This window comes from Trachurus japonicus, chromosome 13 (assembly GCF_045865225.1).
Source record: "Trachurus japonicus isolate A0001 chromosome 13, Traja_1.0".
NCBI classification, from domain to species: Eukaryota; Metazoa; Chordata; class Actinopteri; order Carangiformes; family Carangidae; genus Trachurus; species Trachurus japonicus.
The window spans coordinates 6829027-6848330 of NC_140919.1; the positions used below are offsets into that span (position 1 = coordinate 6829027).

General features: G+C 42.6%; 1 protein-coding gene and 1 long non-coding RNA gene across 2 annotated transcripts in view; one reads left to right on the forward strand and one right to left on the reverse strand.

Moving 5' to 3' along the window:
- The window catches only part of gdpd4a (glycerophosphodiester phosphodiesterase domain containing 4a), a 181627-nt gene that overhangs the window by 21775 nt on the left and 140548 nt on the right, over nucleotides 1-19304 (forward strand). Inside the window, exon 2 of the mRNA XM_085794752.1 lies at nucleotides 18151-18334. Coding sequence (XP_085650878.1) covers nucleotides 18273-18334 — 62 coding nt within the window. The 5' untranslated portion in view covers nucleotides 18151-18272. The remainder of the gene's footprint in view (nucleotides 1-18150; nucleotides 18335-19304) is intronic.
- On the reverse strand, nucleotides 14099-15578 carry LOC146975348 (uncharacterized). Its single transcript, XR_015037353.1, has 5 exons — nucleotides 15390-15578; nucleotides 15022-15286; nucleotides 14699-14892; nucleotides 14453-14617; nucleotides 14099-14288 (listed from the first exon to the last, which is right to left on the reverse strand). It is a non-coding gene; the product is annotated as an uncharacterized LOC146975348 (long non-coding RNA).

Genomic DNA, 19304 nt, shown 5'->3' on the forward strand with positions numbered 1-19304 from the left:
CCTCAAAGGAATATTTCTTACCTTTACTCCAGGTGTCCAAATCAGTCAGCAGCAGCAGTCATCAAACAGTTTAATAATCCATATTATTCCCGTTTGCATCGCGTTCCTCGCGGCCAGCGTGCTTCATTCATTTGCATTGTGTGAAAAAAAAGAAAAAAGTTTTAGCTAACGTTAGCTTTAGCTTTAGCTTCAGCGTCCTGACAGGAGAGGCTGACAGAGGAGACAGTGAAGCCTCTCTGCTGCCGGTAACGAGTCCAGACCACGGTCCAGACAGTCCGTGACCATGTCCGTGACACACCGCGTCCGAGCCGCGCGGACCGTGTCCGTGTGGGAGTAACGTTGGACCGGGAGTAAACAACGCGGTGGAACCGGACAACACAGGTCCGGTTGATCAGAAACACGGCTGTTGCCGCCACTAAAAGTACCTCTTTTTTTTTTACATGATGCAAATGAATGTAACAGGCTGGCCGCCAGGAACGCGATCACGGAAATAATATTAGTGGATTATTGGAGCTGGATGACTGCTGCTGCTGCTGCTGACTGTTTTGGACACGGGTAAAGATAAGAAATATTTAATTTTTTTCCCTGGCTCTGGGCCAAGTTAATCACTACCCAACGAATCGATAATCAAATTCGTTGCCAACAAATTTAATAATCGATTTTTATCGATTTTATCGATTCGTTGTTGCAGCCCTACTTCTAAGAGTAGTTTCAATACAGCATACTTGTTACTTTTACTTGAGTATATTTCTTCAGAAGAAGCGGTACTTTTACTCCGTTACATTGAGCTGCATTCCGGTCGCTACTCGCTACTTTTTCTTATCGATCCAATGCGCAAATTGTTAATTTTTTTATGGAGATACTTCAGGAGCCTCTGTCACATGACTGCGTTTCACCAATCAGATGTAGCCACTCGCGACGTTTGCCTCCGTGTAACCAATCAGACAGAGCCAGGCAGTCACATGACTGCACACAAAATCTCCGCGGTAAACAGGACGACCACTCCGCCTCAAATTTGAGAAACTGCGGCTAGTAAATGATTAGGATGATGTCAGCCCTGGTATGTCGTGGATAATGTCCGTCAAGGCAAAGATATTCAATATAAACCGTCTTTGGCATAGACTGTAAAAGGTTCTCAGTCATCCAGGTCATGTTATTCTTCTTCCTCCCCAGGAAGTTTAAACCCCATACACACCTGGAGACATGTGACTCCTAGTCACATGACCACCCCTCCAGTTTCGGGGGTGTGGTCATGTGACTCGAGTCTCGGGGTGTGGTCATGTGACTTTGGTTTCACTAGAAACCAATCATAGGACCACTCACTCTGGGTTTAAACACCTGGGTTTCTGGCATTAGTCTCAGACAGTTCATATCATAGATAGGGCTATGTAAGTTATTGTGGCTGAATTTGTCTTAATTTATGTTAGGCTACTTTGTAAAAAATGTAATTTAGGCTATTTTCCTAGTTGTTAAATGTTGTTCTTTGGCAATATCTGAATTTTTTCATTACTATTATATTTTTGTGTATTTGATTAGGCCTACATTTACGCGCTGATCATTAAACGAACAAATCAGATGTTACTCAGCAGTTACTCAGTACTTGAGTAGCTTTTTCACCAAGTACTTTCTACTCTTACTCAAGTAAATATTTGAATGGCTACTTTTTAGCCTTATTATTCTAACTATAGTTAGTTAGTTAGAAGTAGTTAGTAACTATACTCTTACTTGAGTACAATTTTTGGCTACTCTACCCACCTCTGCCTACAATGTAAATCAAATTTGTGCCTTTTTTTTTATCCGATTAATCGATTAATCGAAGAAATAATCGACAGATTAATCGATTATCAAAATAATCGTTAGTTGCAGCCCTAATATCAACGTTTACCATTTCAGCTTCAACATGCCATTTTGTCCGTCCTATTTTAGCAGGCAGTTTCACTTTTCTGGTGGAATATACTAAGTTTTCATCTCTGCAACTGGGGTTTGCAACACCTGGTCCACGTGGTCTGGGTTCTGGAGATCTTCCACATAGTTTTCAAGCCATTTCTCCCCGCATACTGTGCGAGTACAAGCAGCCAGTGAGATTTTTGAGTCAGACATAGCTTGTGTGTGATGTGAACAATGTGATGTTGCATTTCTCAACAATTTCAGTTAACTTTATTTGTTCACTCTTCTTGTGGGGACAATCTTTAGCCCAATGAAATGTGCTCTGACAGATGGTGCATCTTGATCTCTTACCAAATGTATCCAATGGATTGGTCCCCGGTAACGTCTGCCTCTGTTGTCCACTCTGTAACACTGGTTTTCCTCGTCCTTGCGGTCTTTGCTCCGTGAAGAACGCCGTCGCCACATCCTGCTGGTTCATACGCGTTTTTCCTCAGCAAACTTTAAATCCGTGCACGCCATCAATGCCAGTTGCCTGTTTTTTTTCATGTCTAACAGCTTAAACTCTAACACAGCATCAGGTAGTGTCATGTTGTATTTTTTCATCCTATTGTATCCCTGTTCAAAGTCAATAATATAATGTGACATAGAACTGTCTTTTGTGATGCTATCAAAATGGGAATAGGCTCCATATGTGCGGTCTTTTTCTTCCCTCACTCCATCCAGTTTGGCCAACAATGTTTGCATACCATTCTCACCGTCCAGTTGTTCTGGGGGAATTTCCATGGAACATAGCTACGCTCCCGACTAGGGGAGTGAGGGAGAGATGTAAAATTCTACCTGTCCGATATTTAGGCTACCCGTGTACGGTAACTACGTAGTGTTGCTTTAAAATAGCTGGAAGCATTTGGGGGAGTGTGAGGACACAGTTAAACAAAAAGCTAACAAAGGTCTGATCATTTTCATGATGTCGTGGGGATGAGTTCCATATTCTGATTTGAACACAAAGACGGACTGAACTATGGACCTTTTGTTGGTGGTGGTGTTAGCTTTGTGGTAATCTGTGGACAGCAGAGAGCTGACTGGTTACAGAGGGCTGCATTGTTCTCATGTGCTCTATCCGTCTGTCCATCTAATCCATCTAATCTAAACCATTTACATGACTGACATTAAGAATAAGAATTACTTTATTAATCCCCTAAGGGAAACTCATAATATTTTCAACCATTGTTATATATGTATACAGTATACAGTGGCAGCTGGTGAAAGATATTCTAGGTGGGGCTGATGTTTTTGGTGACCATCCTGATAAAAGAACCCCAAACCCATTTTAGGGATAAACATCAATTATTTAATTGCCTTTGATAAATCAGCAGTTTGACAGATGACAATGTACAAAGAGTAGTCTTTCACTGTGACACACAGCAAATAGGCCTACTCTTACTCTAAAAATATGGTTATGATATAATCTACAGCAGTGATTAATGTTAAAGCAGAAGTAAGCGAAATGTTTGTGTTAATATAAAATCGAAGATCAAATCGAATCGAGGATTTGGAGAATCTTGACACCCCTAATACCCACGATAGTAGAGTTGTTTTGGCGTGGCAATGTTGTTACCCATTGTAAAAAATAACTTATCAAGGGTATGTTATGGTCCTCAATGATATTTAATGTAATATTTGATAGCAGTGAGGATCAACTTTTAATATTTGGAAGAAGAAAGAAGATTTTTCCCAACTTCCACCAGAATTCTCTCCAGATTTTTCATGATTACTTGCATTATGAATCAAAATAGTTTGTTATGCTACTCTTTGTGTGTGTGGCCTTTAAATGTTTTTTTTTTTCAGCCGAAATTCTTTTGGGAATGCCTCTTTCAGTTAATACATCGTGGAAATGAAAACCCTTTGAGGCCCACATTAGTGTGCAGTGCAGTACGTGAGCTTCAGTGTACAGATGTAGCCACCTAGAAGTTCCCCCTGGTCCCTGGTGGGACCTCTGCGGGACCGTGATGGGTCCGTGGCGGGTCCGTGACGGGCTCCCGCTTGGCCCGTGGCGATAATTTAATCCCCCGCGATGACGTAGCGAACGCAGCCACGACTGTTAACGCCCCTCTGCAGCCCGTGTGAAAATGAGCTGCAGTGTCTCATTTGTCCACGGGGAGGAGCAGTGATTTTGACCCGAGTTAATCTGTCAATCACTTTTCCTCCTCCTTTCTTTTTTCCCTCAGATGAATTGCTATAATTGCCTCCAAAACAGGCAATCTATAAGTAGCTTCAAAGATAAATAAACACCGACAGAGCACAAATAAAAATGTATATCACTCGCAGTTTACCTGTCTACAGAATTTGCATTCTAGTAAATGTTTGCCTTGTGGTGGTTTTAATGTTAACACTGAAGCATACGGTGCGCAAATAAACCCTAACCAATAAATAAACAACATGCCAACGTGTCCGTGAATATACACGCATGAGACTGTATGTGTAAAATGAAAGTGTGGTCCTAAGTGACCGCCCTTACAGTGGGAGCCACATAGAAATTCCCCTGCCATGCTGCTGCCATGCTGTTCCCATGCTGTTCCCATGAGAGTTCCAGCAGAGCTCCAGCAAAGTCCCAGCAGCTGGAGTGACCCCCTCCTTTTCCTGGGTGTGACTAGCTTTTACTGGAACTCCACCCATTCAATGAAATACATGACATGACCAGGAGATGGCGCTTCTCTCACAGAACAGTACATATCGCCAGAGGCGGCATTTAAAGTGCCGCCGCTGGTGGTGAGTGGAAATTCACATAATTCATAGAACCACGAGTACATGTTTGATTTAAGAAGTGAAATTATAACAGACCTAGCTACTGGAGATGCGCTGGCCACTGTTTTATCTGGAAATAAATTGTTGTAGCTAATAATACCCACTGTCAATTTTTTTATCACAATGTATTTACTGTGACTCTACATTTAAATAGGAAAAAACTAAGGGAGTGATGAAAGCCTTTTTAAGATGTTTGCAGTTGCAGGTATTCAGTGCATGCCTTCGACCAGGGAATTAGCATTATCATTGCTCAATCTTTTGTTTGCCCTAATGGGCCACCTATTGGTCACCCATTGTCACACAAATCGCACAGAGCCTGCAATGGAGCTGGCTGTTCAACTTTGAAGGAGGACCGGGGGAGGGGAGGTTATGTTGGAAGGCTAGCTGGACCAGACTCTCTCCTGAGCAACAACACACTCCAAACCCCTGAACATTCACACCTGCTCCAGAGCATTACCATCTCCAAGCATCCCCCACCACTTTGACTATGAATTGATTAGAAAATGAGCAGGTATTTCCTTAGAAGGTCCTGCTTTAAACATTTTTATTTTCATGATTATCTTACATTATTATCTATCTTACAAAAAATGTTGTAATTTTGCAACAGTGCTTCATGGCAGAGATTAGGAAAGGCACATGTGGCAAGGTGAAGAGGTTCCAGGGCGGGCTTCGAACCCCAGACTCTCGGGTAACAGTCATGTGCGCTAACCATTCGGCCAAAGGGACATCCCCTTGGCCAAGTAGCCAGGGCGCATGATCAATAGGAGGCATAGAGACAGGACCCTCAACTGTCACACACGCACACACACACACACACAAACAAGTCAAACAGGATTGCAGATGGTCTGAACATATGGAGTCAGTGCTGGAATTTCATTTAACTCTGTACTTCCTCTGGATTAAATTTAGGTCGACGTGTGTGGGGTGAGATGGAAATAAGAGCAGAGCGCACCTTCGCTCTCATGTTGAGTTCCATATTAAGACAGGTGCGTCAGTGCCAGTAGATCGCGCGTCAGGCATTTGGCTCTCCTAATGGGAATGGCTGGTTTGACGTGACTTTATCATTAAAAGTGAAAAGAGAGAGAGCTGTCAACCACTCCTAGACGCGTCAGGTCAGCATAGCGCAGGGGGAGGGATATTAGTATTCTGTGGTGAAAAATACACTCATTAAATGAAATTTTATTGAGAATTTTACAGAGGTGCACAGCGCATGTTTACGGTGTCCGGCGACTCTGACCCCTACACCGCAGCAGCCAGCAACAGACTTTTACAAAATAAAAGCATGTGAGCAACATGCATTAATGCGCAATAAAATAAATGTCGGCGTTAATAGTTTAATGAGTTGCCATAACGCAACTTGCACAGCCCTAATAAATACACAAATGTAGCCCGTGGTTCTGAGACGTTACGCGCTGTGGTCACTAGAAATGTATTTATTTATTTGCGGATCGGGAGTGAATGAGCAAGCCAGAGATGCACAGCAGATTTCATGGTTGCCGACTGGCAAAAACTGAAAGAGGGGCTCGTAAATAACTGTTTATATTACAGGTTTCACGCAAACAAACAAAAAACATCCAGTAGCCTATGTTAAGTCTCAGCTGTGCCATGGCGAGGGCGCACGGCGCACGTATAGCTCCACGATCATGTGGTTTTAATTTATTAACCTCATAATTATTTCTCTTTCCTCTTGTTTGAATATAAGGTCGGTCACTTAGGACCACACTTTCATTTTACACATACAGTCTCATGCGTGTATATTCACGGACACGTTGGCATGTTGTTTATTTATTGGTTAGGGTTTATTTGTGCACCGTATGCTTCAGTGTTAACATTAAAACCACCACAAGGCAAACATTTACTAGAATGCAAATTCTGTAGACAGGTAAACTGCGAGTGATATACATTTTTATTTGTGCTCTGTCGGTGTTTATTTATCTTTGAAGCTACTTATAGATCGCCTGTTTTGGAGGCAATTATAGCAATTCATCTGAGGGAAAAAAGAAAGGAGGAGGAAAAGTGATTGACAGATTAACTCGGGTCAAAATCACTGCTCCTCCCCGTGGACAAATGAGACACTGCAGCTCATTTTCACACGGGCTGCAGAGGGGCGTTAACAGTCGTGGCTGCGTTCGCTACGTCATCGCGGGGGATTAAATTATCGCCACGGGCCAAGCGGGAGCCCGTCACGGACCCGCCACGGACCCATCACGGTCCCGCAGAGGTCCCACCAGGGACCAGGGGGAACTTCTAGGTGGCTACATCTGTATATTCAAACAAGAGGAAAGAGAAATAATTATGAGGTTCATAAATTAAAACCACATGATTGTGCGTCGTGCGCTCTGCTCTTATTTCCATCTCACCCCACACACGTCGACCTGTGTCTTGTGAAGACGTACAGCGCGATGGAGAGAGGGCGAGAGAGGGAGAGAGAGAGAGAGAGAGATCATACAGTAGGCTATACAGCGCGCACTGCACACCAGCTGATCCGCCGGTCCACTGAGTGAAATAAGCAAGCTAGTCAGATAATCAGTGCCGTTGCTAGGAATTCTGGCCCCCCCGAAAGAATACTAAAGTGGGCCCCTGACTTTTCCACTTTTTTTCTTAGACTATGTATGTATGATCATTTTTTATTTAGCCTACTTTGTTTTGATGCTAATGCAGCATTACTATTAGTATTAGTCAGGGTTAGTCAGTATTAAATCAGGGTCTTATGCAGAATAATTCAGTCAAACAAAGATTAGACTAGGTGCAGCAGGTGTCTTCAACTTTGTGAAGTTGTGATATCAAATCGGAATGGGGTTTATAGGGGATTGACAGTATAGGCTAGTGCTATAACTAGTAAATTATAGTGAAAAATCAATACATTTACTTAATAAATTTAATCCAGAGGAAGTACAGAGTTAAATGAAATTCCAGCACTGACTCCATATGTTCAGACCATCTGCAATCCTGTTTGACTTGTTTGTGTGTGTGTGTGTGTGTGTGTGTGTGTGTGTGTGTGTGTGTGTGCGTGTGTTTGTGTGACAGTTGAGGGTCCTGTCGCTATGCCTCCTATTGATCATGCGCCCTGGCTACTTGGCCAAGGGGATGCCCCTTTGGCTGAATGGTTAGCGCACATGACTGTTACCCGAGAGTCTGGGGTTCGAAGCCCGCCCTGGACCCTCTTCACCTTGCCACATGTGCCTTTCCTAACCTCTGCCATGAAGCACTGTTGCAAAATTACAACATTTTTTGTAAGATAGATAATAATGTAAGATAATCATGAAAATAAAAATGTTTAAAGCAGGACCTTCTAAGGAAATACCTGCTCATTTTCTTATCAATTCATAGTCAAAGTGGTGGGGGATGCTTGGAGATGGTAATGCTCTGGAGTAGGTGTGAATGTTCAGGGGTTTGGAGTGTGTTGTTGCTCAGGAGAGAGTCTGGTCCAGCTAGCCTTCCAACATAACCTCCCCTCCCCCGGTCCTCCTTCAAAGTTGAACAGCCAGCTCCATTGCAGGCTCTGTGCGATTTGTGTGACAATGGGTGACCAATAGGTGGCCCATTAGGGCAAACAAAAGACTGAGCAATGATAATGCTAATTCCCTGGTCGAAGGCATGCACTGAATACCTGCAACTGCAAACATCTTAAAAAGGCTTTCATCACTCCCTTAGTTTTTTCCTATTTAAATGTAGATTCACAGTAAATAAATTGTGATAAAGAAATTGACAGTAGGTATTATTAGCTACTAGGGATGCAACGGTTCTTGGTAAAATACCGAACCGTTCGGTACGGCCTGCACGGTGCAATATGCTCTTGGACCGCGGTATTTCAGATTCAGCTTGCATCAGCTCTTACTGCTTTACAGGCAGCTGTGCCGTGTATGTGTGTGCCTGGCCGTTTAAGGCGAAAGCCCGCCCCCGCGAGTTGATGTCCAATCACTGTTGAGCCTCCACACACTCACAGTGACCCCCCCCCCATGCTCCCCCCTATCACACTGAAAGTGCAGCTCACACACAGAAGAGGGGGAAAAAAAAGAAAACAAACAGGCGGCAGCACGAGCGGTCGCTGATCGCAATCGCGGGGAAAATTAATTGGTTATTAGCGCGATTTAGCACATTTAGCTTTTATTAGAGTTCCAGCACAACTCTGTCCATGCACACTGCACGTGTCTTTTTTTACAGTCTATGGTGTGGTCGCGTATCCGTGTGCCCGCGTGTCCGCGCGCGATAGAGAGACTGAGGTCGAGCAGGAGTTGACTGACAGGGATGAAAGGTGATGAAAGGCTGTTTAAAAAAACACAATAGACTAACTCCTTCTTTCCCAGTGAGAGACTGTGGCTGCCAGCATAGTGACGTCTTCCATGACTGCAATATAGCGCGATCTCTGTTTGAAAGTGGCTTCAGAGTGTTCACCAGGAGTGTGCAGAGGGAGGAGCTAGGGGCTGTTCACGGACAGTTCAGGTGTGTGTGTGTGTGTGTTTGTGTGTGTGTGTGTGTGTGAGTGAGAGAGATAGAGAGAGAGGAGAGCTATATTATAAATATTATAAATTATAAACATTATTTTGGGAGAAAAAAAAAGTTCTCTGCACAAAACACATACCGAAATCGTACCGAGAACCATGGCCAAAAACCGAGGTACATATTGTACCGTGGGCTACCTGTACCGTTGCACCCCTATTAGCTACAACAATTTATTTCCAGATAAAACAGTGGCCAGCGCATCTCCAGTAGCTAGGTCTGTTATAATTTCACTTCTTAAATCAAACATGTACTCGTGGTTCTATGAATTATGTGAATTTCCACTCACCACCAGCGGCGGCACTTTAAATGCCGCCTCTGGCGATATGTACTATTCTGTGAGAGAAGCGCCATCTCCTGGTCATGTCATGTATTTCATTGAATGGGTGGAGTTCCAGTAAAAACTAGTCACACCCAGGAAAAGGAGGGGGTCACTCCAGCTGCTGGGACTTTGCTGGAGCTCTGCTGGAACTCTCATGGGAACAGCATGGGAACAGCATGGCAGCAGCATGGCAGCAGCATGGCAGCAGCATGGCAGGGGAATTTCTATGTGGCTCCCACCGTATCTAACTGTACAGATCAATGTCTCATTGTACATCTGTGTCACTGTCTTCAATCGCTGCAGTAATTGGGAGTAATGTGAAATGTTTGTTTTTTTTCACCTATGATCGACTGTCATATGCCATCTTGTCATGTCACTTGGTTGCACACTGGTTGCAGTGCAGCCCTCAAGTTAGAGAGAAAGTGGCTTTATTTTTTTATCACAAATTGTCAAAGCTTCCCCAGATTTCATGGTTGATGACACTCGTGCTCTGAATGAAGTCTACTCACACCACAACCTACTGAAAAGGGTCTTGACTGACAGTTCATTTCTATGATATTTTCATTCTGTGGTGTGATACACACACAGGTATCTGTCTGTTGCATCCCTCTGCCTCTGTCTCTAGTTGACAACACAAAAAAAGGAGCTCCTATATGTGCTCCCTGCAGACCACATTAATGCCTGAACTTTGAGTGGCATTCTGCGAGCCCCCCCATAGGGCACAGACATCGCTGCTTACTACTTTGATTTCTTTTGTGTTTGACCTAAAGAGATAGTAAAATAGTGAAGCAGGAGAAAAAGAGAGATGGACAATGGGTATAAGGCGATAAAGAAAGACTTTTCCTCATCTCCTCTATTTCTTCTCTGCTCTCTCTCTTTCCTCTTGCCACTGTCCTTGTCTGTGTTCCCTTCTTGGACAACAGGCATTTTGAAACTTTCTTAGCCTTTAAGTGGGGCTGGATGATATGGCCAAATCCAATTCATGATTTAAATAGATTTTTCCACCTTACTTATAATCAATCTGCAGATGACAAAATTGTTTTTGTTTTTTTATATACCCTTCTGGTGTTAAAGTGAAATTATGTGACAGTGTGTTACAGTGTGGAGTCAGGCCTCTCCAACCACAATTAAGTTAATTGCATCTCTGTATAATCAAACCATAAAAATAATGGCCAAGAAACCAATAAAGTGGCACTGTCTCATCTTGAAGCAGTATAATTTGCTTAGTTTTGACAATTTCTTAAAATTCTCTTCTGTCAAACTGGTTTTTAAGTGTTTGCAGAACTTGGCTCCAGATGTGCTGTGCAGTCGTTTTAGAAGACAAAATAGTGAAAGGATCACCAGGGGTACGGAAAGTGGCAACTGTAAAATCTCACGCCGTAAGACCTCCTTTGGGCAATCAGCCTTCTCTATAAAGGGTTCTTCCCAGATGTGGATTTCACTACTGACCGAAATAAAACTAACCCGAGACATTAGAATTTTTAATACAAAGGTTAACATCTGGCTTAAACAGTATCAGAACTGTATGCATTTTTAAAGGAGCAAAAAGCGAAATCATTTCACCGCTAGGTTTGCTGTTGAGCACTGCCTGTAGACCAAAACAAAGTGTGCCATTAGCCACACCTCCCTCTGCCTCTGCTCGCCACCAACCCCCCTCCCCTCCACACACTCCCCCACTACACCCCCGCTTGCTTCGAAGATCTACCTACACCGAGCAAAACATCACCATGGCGAGTAACAAAGTAAGTCATTTATAACATTATAATGTTTATACTGGTTTGTCCGTAAATTAATCTTTATGTCACTAATTTAGTGAGTCACCATTAGCATCAAACGTTATCTATTCGCCGCTAATTGCGTTAGCAGACAGTTCAACGTTAGTAACAATATGACGGCAGTGAATAGCTTTCCTGCAAATACAATCTACCGGTAAATTAGCCGCTAATAGCTGAAAAGTAATTTTGTGGATATCGTAATAGTTGCTAAAACTGTCTAAATAAAAAAAAAGGCAATGGTTGTAGTAGTTTTGTCCGTTTCTATTTATTTATGCCTATAACTTATTTATTCACCTTCCAACATTTGCTAAAACTAGCTTTACATTGAAAATATGACCAGACTAAGACGTAGGCTACGTTAGGGGTGGGTATTGCCAAGGACCTCACGATACGATACGCATCACGATACTTGAGTCACGATACGATACGATATTGCGATATCCAAATTTTGCGAAATATCGCGATATATTGCGATATTCTACGATATTCTACATAGTTCACTGAAAAATGTAAAAGCCATTATGCATCTTAAAATCTGAGTTGTATGTACATCAGACGATAGTGATAATTCATGGGACAAACTGAGTCAAAACAATGTAATTCAAATGATCCATGCCATTTTATACAAGTGCAAGTTACAACAACATATTTCAATTGGATTTAGGTCTGAAACATGATTTATTATTTGAAAAAAAAATTGAAAAAAAAAATTTTTTTTGAATTTTTTTTTTTTTTTTTGAAAAAAAAAAAATCGATATTTAAATATTGAATATCGATATCATATCGCGGTATAAAATATCGCGATATATTGCCATATCGATATTTTTGCCCACCCCTAGGCTACGTGTGTTCTGCCTATATGTATAATGTGAATTCAGCCAAGTACTGCAAAGTTTGTTTTACTACTTTTGACCTACATTTGACCGCACGTTATGTTTTGATTTTGATCTAACTATTTAGAGCAGCGGCAGCATCAGTGACTTGTCTCCTGAGGCTGGCTGTAGCGAGTGGCTACCATCTCAGAAGAGAGGGAAAAAGGGACGAGGACGAGGACGAGGTCGAGGTCGAGGTCGACGTGGAGCCCGCGCCAAGGCCGGGGCTGAATCTACTGGTCAGTCTACTGGTCAGTCCTGTACCCGCAGGCGAGCGAGGAGCTCCGTGGAGACATCCCATGAGGAGCAGCAGAGGATCGATGCCCTGCGTGCTGACAGGACAGAGGAAACAGAGGTATATCAACTGTACCTATATCCACTACATTTGGGGGGGAAAAAATCTAAAAATATAAGCATATTATGGCTAATTATATCAATGTTTTTGTTCATCTTTTACAGAGGCAGCTTCAGCAGTTGTCCCTGGATGAGTGGAGGGAGCTTGGCAGGGGACTCTTTGAAAGACAGCCCGGACTCATTTTTGATGCCCTGATGATGCATCAGGGTCATCCTGGTGCTCCTCCGTCTGCAGGGGTTCCAGGAGTGCCATGGTGTGTCTGTGGGAATTGTAGGGAGATGCCCACAGACTTGGAACGCAAGTGTTGTGGTCAGCAGCCAGCCCAATGTATCAGCAGACTGCCATCTTTCTCCCTGTACTGCCTTGACGCTGGTATTCTTTGCATACACAGAAACTACAGACAGGACATCACTGCGCTTGGCATTGCAAGGGAGCCTGGGGATGACAACCGCGAGTACCGGTACGCTGCATATAGATCTTTTATCTATTGGCAGCATGGTGCAGTGGGGCGGGGAAACCGTTTAGTCATCCCTAGCTGCTGTGTATGGCAGATCAGGGACAAGTGGCCAGACCCTCATGGACGGTATACAGGCTTTACTCCAGGGCACTAGAACTCTAAAATCTGTTTTAAAAGTTCTCAAAAAATCTGCAACAGATGCATGCATCATCAAAAGCAGTTCAGACCTGCAACAGTTGAGCAGATCTTAGCCATTTTTAGTATTATTGTTTGTTGTTATGTTTTTGTTCATTTGTAAATAAATACATATTTTGAAGTCATGGTGTGCATCACTTTCATTCACAAATGTAATTATAAAACACTATTACAGTATTCTGTTCTGTGGTTAACGCAGGGTTCATACATATGAATTTGAGGTTGTTCAATCATCTTACCCCAGTGATAAGTCATATTAGCTCAATATCCAGTTTTTTGTTTCTATGGCAGGATACACATAGGAAATAAACAAAATTTAATTTGATAAAAGTTACACCTATGTGGAAGTGTACTGTGCATACCAGCACAGCTGAAACATTGATTGGTTATTATTAATTACACTATCCATTCAGTAATGGAAGTACAGAAGAACAAATCAAACTTCATATTTGAGCTCCTGGCTGCTTTGGTAATCTCCAGTAAACTGAATTTTGAGTTGTGGAGAACAAGACTATTTGTAGTGTCATTTTCAGTACTCATTTCCTTTTTCTGTCTTCTCCTTGTTAACAACACTCAGGTTATAAATGATGTAGGGCTTCAAGCAAAGATTACCGAGTTTATATGAAGCAATATCATAAACATACTTATTTTCAAGAAAAGATTACTTCAGAACAACCATTTTACTTGTTTATTTTTTATGTTCATTGACAAGTTATGAAGATGAAGAGTCTCCAGCGGTCGCAGCTCCTGTTATCACACAGCATCTGTATAGTGAGACAACAACAAGCAAATTAGTCAGAAGAAGTAAGCACTTACATTAAAAAAAAAAGGTTTCTGCTCTGACATTACAACATGAAGCCAACTCCAGAATTGCTTACCATCACCTCTTCTGAGTTGTGTCTTTGCAAGTTCAGCAGTGGGTGGTGGGGGAATGGGTGGGAGTAGGCCAAGTCTTCTTGGGTCATCTGGGCGCTGGGGTCTTCTTACGGGCATCCCCTCACCTGAGGACAGTCTCTTTGCCACAATCTTGGTCTGCAGTTCTTTGATGTATGCATATGTCTTAGGAGTCTTTAGGGCATATACACTCCACCGCCGAGCGTTTTTTTTGTAGAGCCTTTTTAATCTGAAACACAGTATACAATTTTGGAAACTGTAAAGTTACTTACAAACCACATAATGGCTGCATTTTCATAGTTATCATCCCCAACACTAAAGACAAAAATATTTATCAATATGTATATTTTGTGACATGAATTGTAAATGTTGTCGTGCGAAAATGAAACTCACATCTTCTTGCCATCTTTTGACTGCATTGGTGCTCTTTGGAGGTGAAAGTTGTAGTCCAAGGCAGCAAGAAGAACTCTGGCTTTATACACAGGCGGTGAGAAAGCGTAGCACTTGCTGGCATACATGAGAATATGACTCTGGAAAGCCTCTAGGTCAGCTGTCGATCTATATGGGACACACATTGTTAAAAATGTGTTCTTTTACTGTAGTTAGTTATTGGTTTTTACACATGTATAATACATTTACCTGAAAGTTAAATATTTGTGGACATCCTTTAGCCATCTCTTGTTCTGAATGATATGCAGTAGGGTCTTGTGTGCCACAGAGTTCTCCTGGATGGTTTCCTTTTGGGTGAAATCTTGCAGATGTTCATGATGGCAGGATCCAACAGCCCAGGTGTGAGTGCCACAGCAATGGTGTACAATTCCAATCCAAAGTGCCTTACAGAAAAAGCAGGACAAAGATCACCACATGTTTTACTCGTTTAACTTTCTTATTGTCCCCGTATTTCAAAGTAAAATATAAACCAGGGCTGCATCAGACCATAAGAATCAAATATGTAAACTCACAAAAAAATCTTCTGCCGTGTGTGCCTTCTTGCAGCACCACCAGAAATGGTTAACAATGTCCTTTAACCAGGTGAGGAGAATGCCATTCCCTTTTCCAAGTGCAGCCTTGAAATTATGAGAATATTAGTACTGATGTTTTGGCACAAGAATTCATAGTCACTGCAAAAACTTACTTGTGCAATCTTTTTCGCCAGGTTCTTGGCGCCGTGCCACATGTCAAGGCTGTGCCTTATACCATAGTCTTTGAACTTTCCTTTTTCTGGGTCTGAGAGAGAAAAAGAAATACAGAATATACACATAAGACACGTGGGTTTATACTGTAGAGAATACAGTACAACCGCTTATCAGTATAGATTTACACTACTCACTCATAAGGGCTCCAATCTGGACATGTGCATCTGTGCAGAATTCCACAAGTTTAACCTCAGCATGAAGTTTCTCCACTGTTTGGATAAAGGCCTCCCTTTCCATGATGACCGAGGACCGTCCTGTCTCCCTCTTGTCCAAAGTTACAACACTGATTATTTCCTTTGTGGAGTCTGCCATGGTGGAGTAACTGCTGTCAGCCTGGGCTCAACTATATCTTGTAAAACACACACACACATGCTGCAGTATCATGAGCCTCAGTGAGTAGATGTAGGCCACTGATCTGGCGCTGTAATGTATCAGGGTCACCATAAGGAGGAATACATTAGGGGTGCAACGGTACAGGTAGCCCACGGTACGATACGTACCTCGGTTTTTGGCCACGGTTCTCGGTACGGTTTCGGTATGTGTTTTGTGCAGAGAACTTTTTTTTTCTCCCAAAATAATGTTTAAAATTTATATTATTTCTAATATTAGGCTACTACTATTTATAGTATTTCCTTGTAGAGCTCCCCCCCCCCCTCTCTCTCTCTCTCACACACACACACACAAACAACAAACAAACAAACTCTGAGTCAAATCCCGAGCTCAGGGTTGATTGAGCCTGAGCTGGAAAACTCTGAGTGTTCGGTTTCAGAACAGCTGATCAGAAACAGTTCAATCAACTCAGAGTACGTTCAGCCTGAGGGAGGCGCGTTCACCGTGAGCACAAGAAGCAATCATCAGCCTGCCAGGGAGCAGGTTTGCTTCACAGCACATGTTGCCGTAGCGACTGACTGAGCATTACGCTGATCCTGCTCTCTGAAACGGAAAACTCTGAGTTTCCCTCATCTCAGGCAGACCCCTGAACTGTCTGTGACTGTCTGTCCCCCTAGCTCCTCCCTCTGCACACTCCTTTAGTCTTTCATATGGTGCACACTCTGAATCCACTTTCAAACAGAGATCGCTGGCATATGCTGGCAGCCACCACAGTTTCTCACTGGGAAAGGAGTTAGTCTATTGTGTTTTTTTAAACAGCCTTTCACTACCTCTCATCCCTGTCAGTCAACTCCTCCTGCTGGACATCGTCTTTCTATCGCGCGCGGGCACGCGGATACGCGACCACACACATGCAGTGTGCATGGACAGAGTCCTGCTGGAACTCTAATAAAAGCTAAATGTGCTAAATCGCGCTAATAACTAATTAATTTTACCCGCGATCGCAATCAGCGACCGCTCATGCTGCCGCCTGTTTGTTTTCTTCCCCCCCTCTTCTGTGTGTGAGCTGCACTTTCAGTTGCAGGGGGGGGAGTCACTGTGAGTGTGTGGAGGCTCAACAGTGATTGGACATCAACTCGCGGGGGCGGGCTTTCGCCTTAAACGGCCAGGCACACACATACACGGCACAGCTGTCTGTAAAGCAGTAAGAGCTGAGGCAAGCTGAATCTGAAATACCGCGGTCCAAGAGTGTATTGCACCGTGCAGGCCGTACCGAACGGTTTGGTATTTTACCGAGAACCGTTGCATCCCTAGAATACATGCTGATTGGTTAACTGGGTGTGTGCTGTGAGCAGAGAGGAAGTGGACATGTACTTCAACAGTAAGGCGGCCTGGCACACCTACAGGTCAGCCTGATTGGCTGGCTGACTGACCTGCTGCTCCAGTTAGCTGATTGGAAGTGGCTGTGGTATTTGGTTCAGTGGAGCACTGAATGTAGAGTTGCATAACTGCTGCTGTGTCTCAACTTTTACAGTGTTGCGTAAAGCAAAACACATTTTAGACCAGACATCACATCATATACTATAATGCTGTCATGTTCCTACTCTTTATTTACTATGTCATGATACGTTGAAACATAGATAATTAAAAAAAAAAAAAGAAATGCTATTTTAATGCTGCAGAAAACAATACAAAGTCAGATGATTACAGTATATGAACATGTTCATTAATTTATGCTTCAACCATACTCTGACCTTTAAAGTGCACATATAACTTATGAATAATAAAATCTATATTAAAATAGAATCTGTATTTAGAGGTTTTTGACATCAGCTCATGAACATGGGGAAATGGGTTAAAATAGCAGCAACACTTAAAGGGACAATGAGGAGTTTTGGAAAAGCGAAGTGTTTTCACACTACATTTATGAGCCTCCGCGCACCGTGAAATTCTTTGACCGGCGCAAGACAGACTCATGTTTTCATTCATCAAGAATTAAAGTCAGAGGTTAGAAGACGATCACATACCGTCGTAGTTCCCACCATAAACGGCGATTCGGCGGCGTTATTCTCATGACTCGCCACAAAACCGAAAGTAAAGAAACGCTGGTCGGCTCGCCCAGCATTTCCACCACCACCAATAATAACAAAATAACAATAGAGACAAAACGATATATTTATCAAAAATGGGCCCATTAACAAGTGTGGGTAACGTAGATTCATCCACATTAACGTGAGACTTTTTTATAACCAAATAGAAACTCGTCGTTGTCCCTTTAAGGACTTACTTATGATGAAGGACAAACACATTCCTGCATTTTGACTAAAGAAATAATGTTTCCAGGAGTCCACAACATTGTTTTATTGGCCGGTTTGCTGGATGACTTGCTTTTCAGTTTGTGTGTGTGTGTGGGTAGGTGTATAAAACACCCATAAATCATCTGAGCAGACACACCACTTGTGTCTGTACTGTCAGTGTGTGTTTCTCTGAAGGTATCTGTACGCTCTGGTTTAATCTAATTTAATATACATTCTAAATGAGTTTCAACTGATTTTCTCCCTCCAGGTGAAGGTATTCCCGCCATCCTCTCTCCCTCTCCTGTCCCTTCTTCATCCTACTTGTATTTCCTCCCCTCTCCCACTCTTCCTCTGCCTGTGTGATGCCAAGCTGTGGGTGAGTGTAGGCCTATGCCCGTGACCAGACTGAAGCTGGGGAAGCTAAAGGTGGTGCGGCGGCAGCTGCTGCAAAGGTACGGAGCAGCAGCCCATATCACTGCTCAGTCACACACAACAACAATGTGAAAACATTTCCTGCCTGCCTTATTTCTCTTCTTCCTTATGCATGACAATGCTTGTGTTATTGGTTGCCATGGAAACAGCTATAGAAACGACATAGATAGTAAGCAGCAGTAATCCATTTCTGTATAGTCACATGGACGTCTGCAAGTGACTGTTATTTAAAATGGACTACCATCAGTAGAAGATAAAACAGACAGACAATACTTCTTTCATTACATTTGACTTGGTTAAATAGTTAAATAGAGTTAAAGCAGAAGTAAGTGGAATATTTGTGTTAATATAAGTCTTAAAGGGACAACGAGGAGTTTCTCCATCGGCAGAACGAAAAATTCCGCGACAATAAAAAAGTTTCATATTAATGTGGATGAAACATTATTTCTTTAGTCAAAATGCAGGAATGTGTTTGTCCTTCATCATAAGTAAGTCCTTAAAGGGACAACGACGAGTTTCTATTTGGTTATAAAAAAGTCTCACGTTAATGTGGATGAATCTACGTTACCCACACTTGTTAATGGGCCCATTTTCGATAAATATATCGTTTTGTCTCTATTGTTATTTTGTTATTATTAGGGGTGGTGGAAATGCTGGGCGAGCCGACCAGCGTTTCTTTACTTTCGGTTTTGTGGCGAGTCATGAGAATAACGCCGCCGAATCGCCGTTTATGGTGGGAACTACGACGGTATGTGATCGTCTTCCAACCTCTGACTTTAATTCTTGATGAATGAAAACATGAGTCTGTCTTGCGCCGGTCAAAGAATTTCACGGTGCACGGAGGCTCATAAATGTAGTGTGAAAACACTTCGCTTTTCCAAAACTCCTCGTTGTCCCTTTAAAGCATATTTTTGGGCATTCTTTTTCCTTTCTATTTGATAGCACAGCTGAGAGAGTGGTCTGCCTACCAGATGTTTATGAAACACTGTT